The following is a 16,208-nucleotide window of genomic DNA, read 5'->3' as shown; positions in this document are numbered from 1 at the left end:
GGGCAGTGCTACTAAAATAGGTTTTCTAAATTGACTGAAGCCAGCTGGGAACCACACTACTATCCCTGCAGTAGAAGGGTCACTACTGTGTTAGTAAACTTGGATATTTAAATCTATGCCAAATCTATCTTCAGTCATGTTTCTTCATGCTGTGAAATTTTACTTATTACATCAATACAAAGCAGATAATCAACAAGACATGATTAACAAGGCAGTTTGAACATAGTTGTCAAAAGGGGTCAATGATATCTTCAAAACCTCTATCTCAATGTGACTCATTCCTATGATTCTATATATATGTCCATAAAAGCTTCTGTCACTGTTATAATACAGAATTTCTTCTTACAATTAGAGAAACATATTTTTAGATCTTTAGAATTAATATATTACATGGATATCTGTACATGTATATATGTATATGTATACGTGTGTGTGTGTGTGTGTATATGTATATATATATATACTTTTTAAGGAAGTCCAAGAATATCACGCTAAGAGGTTTGAACTATTTTGCAGATTTGTGAAGCTGGAAATCATTTCATCAATGTAATGTTGGCTCATCCCAATCACACAGGTCAGTAACTTTATCTTTTATCTTCTCTAGAATGAATTGTGTTAATTATTATTTTTTAAACCAATGGTTGGAAAAATTTAAGATTATTATTCCCCAATTCTTGCCTTTTTGTGTCTCAGTTTTCAAAATATTTGAGCTAAATTATATTTCCTAATAACGGCTTCTCTAAAATGAAGTGAGCATTCATAGAGAAGCCCTCTCTCTCCCTCTTTCATAAATATATGAAAAAACAGATTATTAGTAAGTAAAGAAATATGAAATTCATTGTTGAATATCCAAATTTCTCATCTCTACTTTCTAGCTTAACTTTCTACTTTTATTAGGGTATAGTTGATTTGCAACATTTCTTCAATTTCTGTTTTACAGCAAAGTGACCCAATAACTTTTGCACAATAACTGTTACAATCCCAAAATATTTCAAATGACTACTTAAATTTTTTCTAATAAAAGTGAATTTTCTTTGATAAATTCAATGGTGTGACAGTAGCAATGCCTGAGATAATATTTTGAATTTAGTAGTTAGCAAAAAGAAGTTGAAAATGTTAGTGTCTATATAATTTAAAGATATTTTTGGAAAATCAGTGCTCTCATTCGGGGTCAATAATAGGTATGGATTCAGAATGGCTCATTGTATACTGTATATAATTTAACTGTAATTTCAAATAGCAATGGTCAACTTTGGACTTCATGCTTTATGAATATAGTTGTAAATATAAAAGTGTTTTTGTCTCTTCAAGTTTTTTTTTTTAACATCCGTTCAAATTTCTTAACATTTTCTTTTCTCACATATTTCTAGCATGCTGGGGAAACACATGAAATACTTTACAGAATATTTTTCATATAATAAAATAACTAAAATTAAAAGGAAATTTATTATATTAGAATATTTGTGAACTGAAATATAATAATGATATATAGTATTTTTTATTATACTACATAACATGCTGATAACTACTTAACTTTTTGAGTTGATGGCCATAAATTATACATATGGATATCTAAAACATCTATAATATCATTTAAAAATATCTGTACTTTATCTTGCTAAAAAATTAACAAAATAATACAAACACTGCTGTGATTTGTTGTTTGCATTTGTATTGAAGTAAACCCTATATTTTATTAAGAAGTTGAATGCCATTCATTTTTATATGATCCAAATTTATAGATCTACTGAATTCTCTTTGGGACTATATGAAGTTCAAATAAAAACTCCTGATAGTCTTGATCTTTTTCAAGCATAGAAGCAGGATACAAAACAATCTTACAAAAATACTAACATTGCCAAAGTTATGAATATCACAAATTTAGTCTTAACTCTGACTCTCTAACAATGGGATTTTGCTCAGGTTTCTTCATCTATCTGGAATATGCTGTCATTATCTGAAAATGAAAATTTTAAATCTCCATGTTTTCAAAGTCAAACTTTGCAAATGTTATGTGAGAAAGACTCTGTGTGTGTGTGTGTGTGTGTTTAGTCCATGCTTTACCTAGTTTTGTCAAGTCAGAAGCCAATCTTAGCTTCTCTCCTTAGCTAATTGGTGTGGTCTTTTGCATCTAGGCTTAGAAGACTTCTTTATCACTATAGTCTATTCATTTTGAAGGGAATTTTATAGGATGTGTTTTAGAGTTGATAATTCCAGTTCAATTTCCCAGAAATATGATGTAATCTTCTAGTAGGTTTACTCATGTCTTTTTTTTAGTTCTAGAATGTTTTCCTGCATTATAATCTAAAATTCAGTTTGTTACACTGTGGACTCTGAAGAGATAGTGCGGTTATATTACATGCATGTTACATATGCCTTCATCTTATATACCTATTACTTTCCATTTTTAGCTTTTTTTGTTGAATGCTTTTGTTCATGTACTAAATACCCCCATTCTACTGAACGTCCACCCCTAGGCAAACTGAAATATGTCCCATAATATTAAGATGATTTTTTCTTTTTCTATAATTTAATTCTTGAGAACAATCTACTCTTTTTAAAAATTTTCTTCCTGTTTTTTTTCCATACCTATTTTGAGTTCTGAGATTTATTAATGGCTATAATCTTTGTTATCTGCAAATGCTTCCCTCTGTTTGTTCATTAAAATTTTTCTCTGTTTTCTTTTTGGGGGGTTATCTTATCGTTTGGAAAAAAACACTGGTTTTCTATTTTATTCACGTAGAAGCTCTATGTGGATGTCAATCACTTTATATTCATTTTAAGTGTGTGGCCTGTCCTTGAAGAGAAATAACAAATATTTTTACAGATGGGGTGACGAAGTCAAGTCTCTAAAGAATTAAGTGTGCTCTAGAAGGCCCGGGGTGTTGCATTGTGTCTTTTAATTCTCTATATACTCTTTTGTTTTCTAAAGCCCTTAATTCCCAGAAAGATTTCCTTCTTTACCTTCCCTTTGAATCCTCTAAGCATTGTCTCCTCTTGTGGAAGCAGTCCCTTCTAAGATAAAAACTTCCAGACTCACTACTTTCAAATAATTTCATTTCACTTCTCTGTATGAATTGTGGATATCTATACATACTGCATTCTTTTTTCCCTACGTAAAATCCTTATTAATGATCAATTCCTGAGTCAAGTCTAAAGGAGTTTCTGTTGCTCTTGGGGTTTTATTTCCTCACTTACATATTAATTGTAGTTTGTAGTAATATCCATATCTTAGATATGCTTTAGGCATGAATTACAGATGGGGGACCATTTAATATTGATTGTGTGAGCAAGCTGTCATGAAAATGTTCCTCAGGAAATACAATGTGATGTAGAACAAGTATTTTAAAAGCATTTTACAAAGGATTGGGGAAAAAGGAAGAATTGTGCCAAGTAGGAAACTGAGCTGTGATGCTGTCTCAAGGGTGGCCTCAGTCTCTTCCACAGGGTTATCTGAAGCTTGGATAACCTTTCTGAGTTGACCTAAATTGGAATGACTAAAAAGGAAAGGTAGAGGGATTTGTGGCTCCCTGCAAATGGGGAAACGCTCTAGGATAAGGCAACTCTCTTTTGTCAAGACTGTTTTTTCAAGGGGAATTATCGTTGACAGTTTTCTGCTACCAGCAAGTTTAAAAGAGACAGTAGTGGGAAATTAAACAGACTTCAGTTCTGCACAGGGTCTTGGTCTAACAACTGATTTGCACCATCTTCCTTTCCACAAACTTCTAGGTCCTTCATCTTCACCTGGCACATTTAACATCTCAGAGATTATCTGAAGCATGATATGGACCCTCATCTTGAGGGTCTAGGATTCTGTCTCCATGTGGTCCTTGTCCATGGATTGACAGAGTATCAGAGATGTCTAAGTACTCGAGGCAAATCATACTGTCCTTACTCCACTGTATAACAGCAGGTATACCTCCTTTTCATCATTAGACTCAATCACCCCACCAAGAGTAGTGATTCAGTCCCCATGACACTGGGGTCTTCAGGCTTTAAGATCCTTGTTTCCAAATGGTGGATTTTCTGTCACTGGACACAGCAGATTGATTCTTGTTTGACTGTAAACTGAGGGTTTTAGTTGATTTAAAGGTGTACTTTGCCTCTATGTCAGCACTTCAACTGTGCCTTCAACAGACCTTTCCTCAATCCATCTGGTTGGCACCTTTTTTTCTTTTTTTTTTTTTGCCTTCTCTAGGGCCATTCCCAGGCTAGGGGTCCAACTGAAGCTGTAGCCACCGGCCTACTCCAGAGCCACAGCAACGCCAGGTCCTTAACCCTCTGAGCAAGGCCAAGGATCGAACCCGCAACTTCATGGTTCCTAGTTGGATTTGTTAACCACTGAGCCACGACGGGAACTCCAAGGTTGGCAACTTATTGATGATGCTATATTTAAGATTTTTCCTTTGGTTATGGACCCATTTCTGTACCTCCTTTTTGAAAAATGGATTCCTTAAAATAACAGTATATCGTGGAGGATATGTGTTAATTGATCAAATTTTGTATAAATCCTTAGATAATAGGATTGACTCAGGACCTATAGAAAGGAAAGGAAAAACCATTCACAGAGTATATGTCATTTCCTGCAAATATGAATTGCTGTATCGTTCAAAACAGTAGGGGCTCCGTAAATCACCTTGCCATCAGGTTACTAGTTAGTCTCTATGAGGAGTGGTGCCATACTATGGTCTCACTGTTGTTCTTTATTGGTAGAAGTCTGGACACTTGGCAGTAGCAGTAGTTATAACTGCCCTGGTAAGTGGGAGCCCATGCTACTGAGCTCAAGGATAGCTTTCATCCCTGCCGCCATACTCCGCTCATGCACCCATGTTAGCAATGAGTAGTAGTCCATTACAGAATCTAGCCAACACTGACTTGCTACACCAACTTTTCCACCTGTTTTAAATTGTCTTTTCCATCGTATAAGCTCCATTTTATGTATTCACATGTGATACAAAGATCTTCATCCTTCTTACCCACTCATATTCATGGACATACTTCCAATCCTAACTTGTTTGTCTATTTGACCCTGCCTGTTAGTCTATGCATATTGTAGCTTGGATGCATCTTGTCCAACTCCAGACACTCTGCCCATTGGGAGGATTTACCCCTTACTACTGCCTTTTAGGGTGACCCTTAAATGTGACTATTCTGTAGCTGCTCTGCATTTTTGGCCTAGTCCCACATAACAGCCAACTCATCCATGAACTAAGCTCAAAATCTCCCTCCTTTTTCAGGAGGCCCAAAGTGATACCTAAAGTTGCCATGCATGTAAGTTAAAGGAGATACATTGGTTCAAAAGTGGTGGATGAAACGGTTGTCTGGAATACCTGGCAATGCTTATCTTTCCGCCTATTTTTGTATCACTCTGAATATACCGCTTTCATCTTACAATGGAGATTTATTAGTCTCACCCAAAGTTATGATGTGGTAAATCTAACAGAACTCAGATTTCAATGCTCAGGACAACATGGTCACTTGATGACCCTAGAGTAGAGTCTTCATCTTCACCAGGACTCAGTGGCATTCCAGAACTATTTTGTCAAAGAGATATAAGTCTTCACTACAAAGTCATGGCCTTCTCTAGATTGCCTAGGTTCAGAATTGTAATTATTCCACTGGGGTTAGCCATAATCTCCACACATTGACTCTTCTCATCATTCATAAATTTAACATGTAGAGACTCTCTGATCAAAAGGAGTCCTTCACTAAAATTTGAACCTGCTGCAATTTTCTGCCTTGAGCCCTACTATACTTTTATAGTTTTTTGTGTGCATAGTGTACAGTTCAAAGGAGATTCCGGGAGTTCTCTTCATGGCTCAGTGGTTAACGAACCTGACTAGGATCTATGAGGATGCAGGTTCCATCCCTGGCATTGCTCAGTGGGTTAAGGATCTGGTGTTGCTGTGAGTTTTGGTATAGGTCATAGACTCAGCTCATACCCTGAGTTGCTGTGATTGTGGTGTAGGCCAGCAGCTGCAGCAGCTCCCATTTGACCCCTAGCCTGGGAACCTCCATATGCCATGGGTGTGACCAAAAAAAAAATAAAATAAAATAAAATAAAATAAAATAAGGGAGAGACTTTCCTGGTGTGTAATATGGTGCCTCCCAAACTGGAATATGCCTACAAGGTATTCTGCTTCCTTCTTAATGATGGGAGTTACAAATTTCAATACATTTTCTCTGTTTTGGAGAGGATATCCCACAATCATTTGGACTCTAAATCTTTGAATTGATTAGCAACTCCCTCTGCTGTGGACCATAGGGATCTTCACAGGATCTGCCAAGAAACACTGGTCATTTCTTACTCATTCGATATGAATAGCATAATGCTATTGATACAGAAATTTTTCAGTGAGATGTCTAACCAGTCTGGGTTTTCTTCAACTATTTTATGGAAAAGAGTAGGAGTATTAAAATAGTAATAGAAAAAAATTGAAACTATGTTATTGCCCATTTTATTTTATTTATTTATGTCTTTTTGCCATTTCTTGGGCCGCTCCCACAGCATGTGGAGGTTCCCAGGCTAGGGGTCTAATCAGAGCTGTAGCCGCCGGCCTATGCCAGAGCCACAGCAACGCGGGATCTGAGCCACATCTATGACCTACACCACAGCTCATTGCAATGCTGTATCTTTAACCCACTGAGCAAGGCCAGGGATCGAACCCGAAACCTCATGGTTCCTCGATAACCACTGAGGCACGATGGGAACTCCTTATTGCCCGTTTTAAAGAAAAGCAAACTATTCTGATCCACCTTTCCAATAGAAATGAAAAAATACACTTGTCAATCAGTGGCTATATCCATAGACCCCAGGCTGGATGAATCTGCTTTAGCAAAGATATCATATCTGGTAATCAGTTGCAATGATGGACAAAATTTGATCAAGTTTGCAGTACTCCACTGTCACCCTCCTAGAAAAGTGAATTAGATGCCACTACAATAGAAAATATCATAGAAGCATACTTTAGATCTGAAATACAGCACTAATCTCACTCTTGGGATGCAGATTGTTTTATATGTACAGAAGAATGGGTATACTTTCAGAGGCTTCTACTTCATTTTCCCTATGGCGACAGATCTTGCCCCAAAGGCCAGTAAATAAATGGAGGAGGTTGGCAAACCACAGAGTATCTATATTCCAGTTACTTGCTGTCTGAGGAAATTACGCATATGGAGTAATGGACTCACTATGCTATAGTGAGTGCTTAAAATGTAGGCATAGTCTATTCTCATTAGTATACAGTTCCCTGAACAGATGACCATAGATCATTTAGTGAAGTTCTTTAAATGAGTAATTGTGGGCCTCCTTATACATGTACAGTTATTTCCATGCTGCAGAGTCTTTCTCCCTAGGGTCCCTGACTGTTCTCTCAATGAGTTTCATGCCTTGCAACTGGTTCAAGTCAAAAAACTGGGAAAGAAATAGGGAATTTTATATTAAACCAGCTGTCCCATGTCTCTGGACTAATAATCTCTCATTTTTTTTTAATCTAAATTTGGAAATAGAATTTTGAGGTATCCATCAGTTCTAGCCTCTAGGAACACTGTGCTCTTAACCAGCCCTAGCTTTCTGTGGATGAATCTTCTTCTAAACTTACCACTCACTTTGGCTTATGACAAGTGCTGCAACTAGAAATGGCCTTGATTTGGGAAAGGGAAAAGAATCTTTTTTATCCAAATTGCTTCTAGTTGTCCCAGTGCTAAGATGCCATCACTTACATTGAACCTGGAACTGCAGAGAGCTAATACTGCTCTTAATGATAGTGTGCCCTTTGTCAATAACACATTCCTTATAGCTTTTGAAAGAAGGCATAGAACATGGGAAAGAAGATGGGAATATGAAATATGGGGGGAACCTTTTTCTCCCATGGAAAGGGACCTTCCTTTTTGGCCTTACATAGACTGTTTACTCAACGATCTCCATTTTTCTTTTTCTTTTTTTGGTCTTTTTGTATTTTTAGGGCTGCACCTGTAGCATATGGAGGTTCCCAGGCTAGGTGTCCAATCAGAGCTGTAGCCACTGGCCTAAACCACAGCCATAGCAATGAAGGATCCAAGCCACATCTTCGACCTACACCACAGCTTATGGCAACGCCGGATCTTAACCCACTCAGCAAGGCCAAGGATCGAACCCGCATCATCATAAATACTAGTTGGGTTCGTTAACTGCTGAGCCATGACGGGAACTCCAAGATCTCCATTTTTCTAAACCATTTAACACCTTCTTTCCCTGCTTGCCAATGGAATTATAATATTTTTGCCTCACTTACTGAAGGATATTGCTTTGTTCTTTCTTTCAGGGGCATTTTACTGTATTTGTTTCATCTTAGTGAGATATTATATCCTCTAATTTAGAAGGGGGATCTGACAATAGAAACCAGCTCTTATCCAATTTTAAATTTTGTCTTTCTTATCAGTCACCTTCAGAATCTAGTCACAACTGTGTTATCCCATAATTTTCTAGTTCCTGCTGGCTGGGTTCTGTAGCTCCGCTGGGGAACAATTTTTTTTTCCCTTAACAAGCCCAGAATAACCTCAGGTGGGTTATATTGTACTGTAGCTATCACACAGAGGATAAGAGAGGACCTGAGAAGATTATAGAGGGGGTTTTATTGCAACTTAGTCTAACTCCTGTGTTACATTTAAGGATGGAGGTGTGCTGATTTTTATCAGGGAAGAGCAGTCTACTTCTACAGGCCCAGGGAGTTCTTGAAAATCTGTATATCTAGATAGTCTGCGGACAATGACATTTCTTAGCAGACTTAGATTGGATTAGAGTTGTATTTTCTTTGGAACTTGACTGCTCTTGCAGTTAAGTCCTGAGCCTGGTCTTCAGTTTACTCCTTCTCTCATTGCAGCTTAGGGCCTCTTCATATGTTACAAAGGGGTCCTCCACTTTCACAGTTGGTTTTTAACCACCAATTGTCAGTTTCAGTTTTAACTACTTTGTCAAGAACAATGATATTAATCACCACTTAATTCCTTTGAACCAAATAAAGCATTTCTTTCCACCAGTATAAAATACCAGTACACCACTTGTGAAAAGTTTTACACGTGCACAACTACCTTGTATCAGTATCTCTCTGTTCTGCATGGGCCATCAGTGATGGGAATCTCTTTGCCTGCTCTTCAGAAGGTCATTCAACTCTTAAATACTATTTTAGTATCTGCTTGGGGGTCATTCCTAATGACAACTATTGTAGGTTCAGTTTTCTGGGATGCAGACACTGAGATGATCTGCATTCCAGGAGGTTGGTTAGGGTGATTTTTTTCTTTTCTTTCTTTTTTTTTTTTTTTTAATGGATGGAAAGAAAGAAATGTTTGGGTAGGAAACTGAGAGTAATACAGTTTCACTGAGAGTCTCAGATGAGCCCAGGGGGCATTCTAAAGCTGGGATGAACAATCAGTGCTGTTCTGAGTTGAATCATCAATTTGCCACATTGACCCAGTACTGGATTAGGGGTAGACCTGGGAAGAGATTGCTCCTTTGAGCCACATTCTTCATGGCGGGTGCTGAGAGTTGAAAGTTTTCTGCCAGCAGTAATCCCTGAAGCTGTGCAATAAATCCGTTATGCCTGAAGAATAACCTTGGTGGTACAAAATTGTAATGTAAAGAATCTTCAGGATTTTGTTTAATAGAAGCTCTATTATAAATAGTAACTATAGGTTGAGACAACATATGATGTGAATGTATCGTATTAATAACAGCTAAACTTACATATAATTACAATAAATAGCCACTATTTACACTTGAGAAAGCATCTATCTATCTATCTATCTATCTATCTATCTATCTATCTATCTATGTCACAAGGCACATTGGTTATTTAATCTACAAATTACATCTAGAAGAAATGTGTATTTGTGGATGCTAATCATTCCACCTCCTGAAGAAACTGAACAGTCATAAATCGGCTTTAACCGAGATTATCTTGTGAATATCTTCTGCCTCTGAAATTCAGTTACTATAACATGGGTAAATTCCTTAATTATCTTTCTTTTGATGAATATACATGGATGTTACACAAAGATGTTTACATAAATGTCACCAAAAGAATCCGTACTATTAAATGACATACATATTTATCCTTATCTTGAAAGGAGCAGTGCATGAAATCTGGACAGTGCCTAATACATTTTTCCTTTGATAGTTCAACAACAGTTACAATTTTGAAAACAACATACTGACATTTCATTATGACTTTAGAATTATAACTAAAAGAGATTAGTTGATGTCTTATCTGATTAAATTTTGCTATGGAGAATAAACAGTAATTTTATAACTCATATTTACTTTTACAAATGTCACAGCTCAAAGTTCAACTAGAAATCATTATAGATTTGTTATCCGAAATGTTTCTTAAAAAAAAATTTAAAAGGTGAAAAGTAACTAACAAAAATAAAATGACAATGTGCTAAGTATAATGAGAGTTGTAAATAATAATCCTGATTACTGAGCAGAAATAATTTATGTTTATTTCTGAATATTAACTATACTGATATTCACTGTAATCCTCTTATGAGAGATTTTCACACTTTTCTGATATAAATGACATCCTTTTAAAATTCCCTTTGGATGTCCACTTAATAGAAAGAGAGATTTGAGGTATTTAATAATCTGAACAAAAAATATATTATTTGACACTAGAGGAGAATAGGAAGAGGCATGCAAATGTTAAAACGCATTTATGAATCTCAGTATCCAATACTGCTGTGACTATTATAATACACAAAGTAATGTTTATATATTGTTTCATTTAAAAACTTAAAGAATTGATTATTGGGGTGTATTCTGTAATTGTACAGAAACATAGATGTGGACATGGTCAGAAAATGATAGGGATTCTGTTCGAGTCAAAAGATCATAACATTTGAAACTGGGTCTCTTCTGAGTAATTTGTGAAACAAGGTTTCTTCAAATATATGATGACATTTCATGTGGAAAATAGTTATTCTAGGGAATTTAGAACTATATTATTCTAAGGAATTTAGAACTATATAATAAGTATGTGATCAAATTTGCAATATGTGACATCACTGATATTTTACTCTACTTTCAAAAAGGAAGTAATGCCTGTTTTCCAAGTCCAAATTATAACCCCTTTACATGGATGTTTTTCCTGGTTTCATGTCCTAACTACACCTATGAGGTATGTTATTTATGTATGCAAATAACTGAACTTTATTTGATAATATACTAAATGCATATGTTTATGTATTTACATGTCTTATAGATTTATATATGATAAAATATATTTGTTTTGTCTGTAAATATAGGCATAGATAGAGATATAGATAATATGGATTTCAGTGTAAGTTATAGGCAAAGGAAAATAGAATATTCAACCACAATTTTCTCTGCAGAATAAAGTATATTTGTATATACACTTATTTATATTAAAACAAACTTTTACAATCATCATATAAATATCTTGAGAAGTTTCAGGATTTTATCATAACCAAAATTTTTGGAACAATGTCTCTCATTTGTTCATGAATATTATTCTCTTTTACGGGGTTGTTTAATGACTTTATCATATTTAACAATGAAATTATTATATTTGGGGAATTTATTTTTATTTATAAAAATAAGTGTTTGAAGTTTTTAAATTACCTAATTAATTCCAGAAGTAAACAAGTTACTAGATTAACCATAGACATTTGTTAATTTATGTTTTAATCTAATAGATTGGATCATGGATTAGTTTCACAGTCATGACACAAACATTGCCAGGTAAGACCTAGGTTTACTGATAATTAATTGAAGTAAATTCACCTTTAGGAGAAGTGGTTTCTGAGAACAAATTGCTATAGTACTAAAATTAGTCATGTTTGTACAGGGATTCGATGCTTTTATTTTTATTTTGGATTTTTTTAGCAGTATTAAAATTTATTGGAACATTATTTACTATGCATCTCTATATAATTGTGGTTTAATCCAGGCTAGAAAAAAGCAGTCCAAATATATTTATTAAGCAACAAGATTTTGTTATAAAAAGCAATAACAATAGCACACCTCCCTTGAAACTCTCTTGTGCATGTGCACAGTCTTGTATGTACTGTATCTTCAAGTATTCATACATGTCTGCGAAGGGAAGGCTAGGATCATGAGTGTATAATCTTGAATGCTGGTCATTTTAACACACAAGGAAGTTAAACTGCAATGAACTGCATGTATTAGAAGGTATATATGTTATATCCATTTCACCCTTTCTTTATTTCACTGTACAAAAGTGTGGATTAAAATTAATATAGTTTGTCACACACATGTATATATATGTGTGTATATGTTTATAAAAGTATTTTATATGTATATAGAAAACCATCATCAAAAAATTCAGATATTTTTAAAAATTCCTATTGGAGAATATTTTTTGGCAGTGGGATATAAAAATATAGATTTATTTTGTTCTCTATGTAGTTTTTATGTGTATTCAACCATGCAATAAATATTGATTGAATTCATATCACGCTAGTCAATAAGTATGAGTAAAGAGAACTATGCAACATTTGAGAAATATTTTAAGAGCTATATATGTTTTTTTTTTCCTAATGTAATAATTAGATTAATTATTTCCTTTTTCTTCTAGTTGGGATTTTTACGCTTCTGATCAGTATCCAGATGTCTTTGTGGGCACAAAAGAAACACAAGAATTATCTAAAGAAATTCAACTCTTATATACATAAGAAATCAGCAATGATTCCATTTATACTGTGAGAAAAAAATGTCATCTTATATTAAAAAAAGAAGTATAAACTCATTAAATCAAACTTGATCAAGGATGTATGTCTACTATGTTCCAGAAATTCACACACAACAGTATTTTTGCTTTGTATAAATATAAAATGGAAGAATCTAGCTGAATTTAGAGAATATACTTGAGACAAATGAAAAGTAGAAATTATAGATATGACAAATGAAAAATGGCACCCAATGTTTGCAAAGGATTTATTCTTTGAGATTTTCTTTATTAAATATTTAATAATACTATTTACTTGAGACAGTTCAAAAATCTGAATTCTAAAGTAAATATTTTAAGTTATAACATTTAAATCACTTGAATTTTACATATTATTTGATAGTAATTATTTCTTTATTGTTTAATATGTCATGAGAATTTCAAATATTTTTTTTTTTTTGTCTCTTCTGGGGCCGCATCCACGGCATATGGAGGCTCCCAGGCTAGGGGTCTAATCGGAGCTGTAGCTACCAGCCTACACCAGAGCCACAGCAATGACAGATCTGAGCCATGTCTGTGACCTACACCACAGCTCAAGGCAATGCTGGATCCTTAACTCACTGAGCAAGGCCAGGGATCGAACCCACAACCTCATGGTTCCTAGTCAATTCGTTAACCATTGAGTCATGATGTGAACTCCTGAATTTCAAATGTTTTATGCTAGTAGTTCAATTCCTTGTGAAAATTCTACCTATAATAAAAGGAAACATTTTTTAATTCTTGTGTTTTCTCAAAGCCTGTGTGTGTATGCATGTGTATGAATATGCATGTGAACAGCATATATATTTTGACAATAACATGAAAGATTTTACATAAGTTAAATATATATTAGATAAATATTTATAAGAAATCTTAGTTTCTTCATATTTAAATTACAATACTTCATATTTGTTAATTTCTAGAGACTTTCTAATTTTCAGATCTAAATATATCTCTCAGATAGACACATGTACATATATCAAAATATCCTCATTAAGGCCCTTAGATATACACATATATGACAAAATATCCTTAATAAATGTAGTGTCTATATGCATTCTGTGGATGTTTATTGTTAGTATATATGAACAACTATTCAAGTAATAACAAAAGCATACCTTTAAAAGCTTTATTATCATTCCCAAATGCATAGTATTAAAATATCTCATGAGATGGCAACAACAAAATTTAACTCACTAATACTCATTTGGCAAAATGGAATAGAATAATAATTATCTGTTGATGTAATATCCTATCCCAAATATGCTTCATTTTAGTATATCTCCCAAAGAGTCCATATTCTCACTTTATAATAAGATGCCCTTACATTCTTACATTCTCAAGTTCAAAAATTCTTGTGTGTGTATTTTCAACAACTGTGATTTTCATATCAATGTAAAAACTATGATGATTATTAGCAACTCATAAATCCCATGCTTTTAATGAAGACAAATTGGCCTTTCTAATTTAAATGAGGTATATATACACATGATATCATAAAAATATTATAGGATTGATCAAGAAGTTTTGTAGTTTGAAAAAGGAACTATTTAAATGCTATAATCATCCACATCAACTGGGAAACAGTCCTAAGATACCATCACTTATCATCCAAGTTTTACTACTCCATATATTGGTGGATTTATTAAAGGAATTAAATAGCTGTAGGCACACAGGAGATGAGAGGAGAAAAGGGAATAAAGTGGCCCCTGATTTAGACAGTTTGCTTATTTAGAGACAATATAATTCATAAATAGAAAACAAATCATTGGTAGAATTAATTGAAATTAATTAAAAATGTGTATGAAAACAATATTAGATGTTATCTATGTACCTGTTATTTTATCCCTCAGCTACATGGGATATAAATCATGGACAGCACCTCAACAGGTACATGCCTGTTGAAAATTATATGCCCTGGTTGTATTAAATATCTTGGTTCACATGACTGGTCTCATCTCAGACCATTTCTCCATTATAATATCTTAGAATGCTTTTGCTCTCTGTTTCTATCACTTTTGCAGGAAAAACAAACAAAAAACACCCAAAAGTTTAAAAACTGAAATATATCATTACTGGTTGGTATATAAAAATATACCATAAATATTTCTTCTGAGAAATGCATCGATTTGTGAAGTAATGCTCGATGATATCTACATAGATTGAACCATCCACTGGTTTTACTTGTTGTTTCATAAGTCTTTTCTACATGTCTATACATGAACCAGTTTACAAGGTCATCAAGAGAAGGAAACTACTCAAAGAAGACTAGACCAGGTAAGGAATGATTTTTTCACATAAATCTGCCACTCATCAAAGCAGAAATAACTATATCTCTACCAATAAAGGCCCCATTCCAAACACAGGATGTAAACAATCTTAAGCAGGAAAGGAAAAATATGATCCAGATCACAGATCTTAGCTTCTTTTCCAAATCACTTGATTTACCAACTATGATCTCGACAAGCTACAGTCTCACCGCTGCCATTTGGAGTATAAGAATGGTAGCCAAGAATGTGTTTAAAGTTTATGAACATAATTAGGCATTCAAGATTTAATAAATTAACATTAGAATTTTATGACAGATATAGATTTGTGATTATGTATAATATTAAAAAGAAACATCACAGTTAAATTAATCTAATCGTTGGTAGATACTCTTTAAATAATTGTTTGGAATAACACTTTTTCTATCCAAAAAAAAAAAATTGTAAACAATGTCTTTAAAATACCACATATTAATTTATGCATATTTCTTATTAAAATGTAGCTGGGGAGGGAAAGAAATCAAAACAAAAGCTAAACAACAAAAACTGAATCAGCTGCTACACCACCCCACATTATCACAGCCCCTTGCTTCTCTCCCCCTCCTTCATCTTTCACCTCAAGCTGCTACTTTAAAGGTGTTTTGGGTTTGTTTGCATGTTTTTTCATAAACTTCTGGCTAAGTTTGGATAAAAATAGACCCTTAAAACCCTTAGGGCATTTTGTATTTTTAGCAAAAGTTTTGTGGAAACAAACATTATTTTCTAACTGTTATGCAGACAAACACAATGATTTTAAGCAATTATCATTTCTTAAAAGAGAAAGTAAAAATACAGGAGCATCAAGTTTTTGAAATGCCTACAATATACTAATTTTCAAAATGTGCATGTTCAATCTTACTTCTCTATAAAAAATGTTATGCCTAATATTGAAGGGTAATCAAATCATAAATTTCAACATTATAGTTGAATATGTTATATATTGACCTTTAATCTTCTTCCAGTAATTAAACATTTTCAAGATGTTTTAAGTTCAATTTTAAGTAACTGCGCTCAATATATATTAAATTTTAGCAGTTGATATGTTTCAATTATAACATTTGTACTCATAAAATAAAATGACCTGTGAATCAATAATGAGAGCTCCTTTTTTTATTTTAACAAAAAAAAAAGAAAACCCTTGTGGTTGCTCCTGGATATTAGAGGTGATTATAGCAAATGT

The 16,208-nt window shown here is 33.9% G+C and overlaps 1 protein-coding gene across 4 annotated transcripts in view; it reads left to right on the top strand.

Annotated features, from left to right (window-relative positions):
* Positions 1–13,460, top strand: part of TECRL (trans-2,3-enoyl-CoA reductase like) — a 103,952-nt gene extending 90,492 nt beyond the window's left edge. For 2 of the 4 annotated variants that reach the window (XR_014813768.1, XM_021101380.2), the window contains exons 9-12: positions 517–574; positions 11,068–11,153; positions 11,692–11,737; positions 12,594–13,460. Coding sequence is in view for 1 of the 4 variants with exons in the window: in XM_021101380.2 (XP_020957039.1) it covers positions 517–574; positions 11,068–11,153; positions 11,692–11,737; positions 12,594–12,721 (318 nt within the window). In the remaining 3 variants the exon portion in view is untranslated. Of the gene's footprint in view, positions 1–516; positions 4,211–6,517; positions 11,154–11,691; positions 11,738–12,593 lie in introns of all 4 variants that reach the window. The other 2 variants (XR_014813767.1, XR_014813766.1) reach the window with 2 other exon arrangements.
* The last annotated feature ends 2,748 nt before the right edge of the window (positions 13,461–16,208 follow it).

Source organism: Sus scrofa, chromosome 8, assembly GCF_054392235.1.
Source record: "Sus scrofa isolate SSC_HxYL_T2T_F1_AM1 chromosome 8, Sscrofa_HxYL_maternal_Yorkshire_Landrace_v2.0, whole genome shotgun sequence".
In the NCBI taxonomy this organism is placed as follows: Eukaryota; Metazoa; Chordata; class Mammalia; order Artiodactyla; family Suidae; genus Sus; species Sus scrofa.
This window is presented reverse-complemented; position numbering and strand designations above follow the sequence as displayed.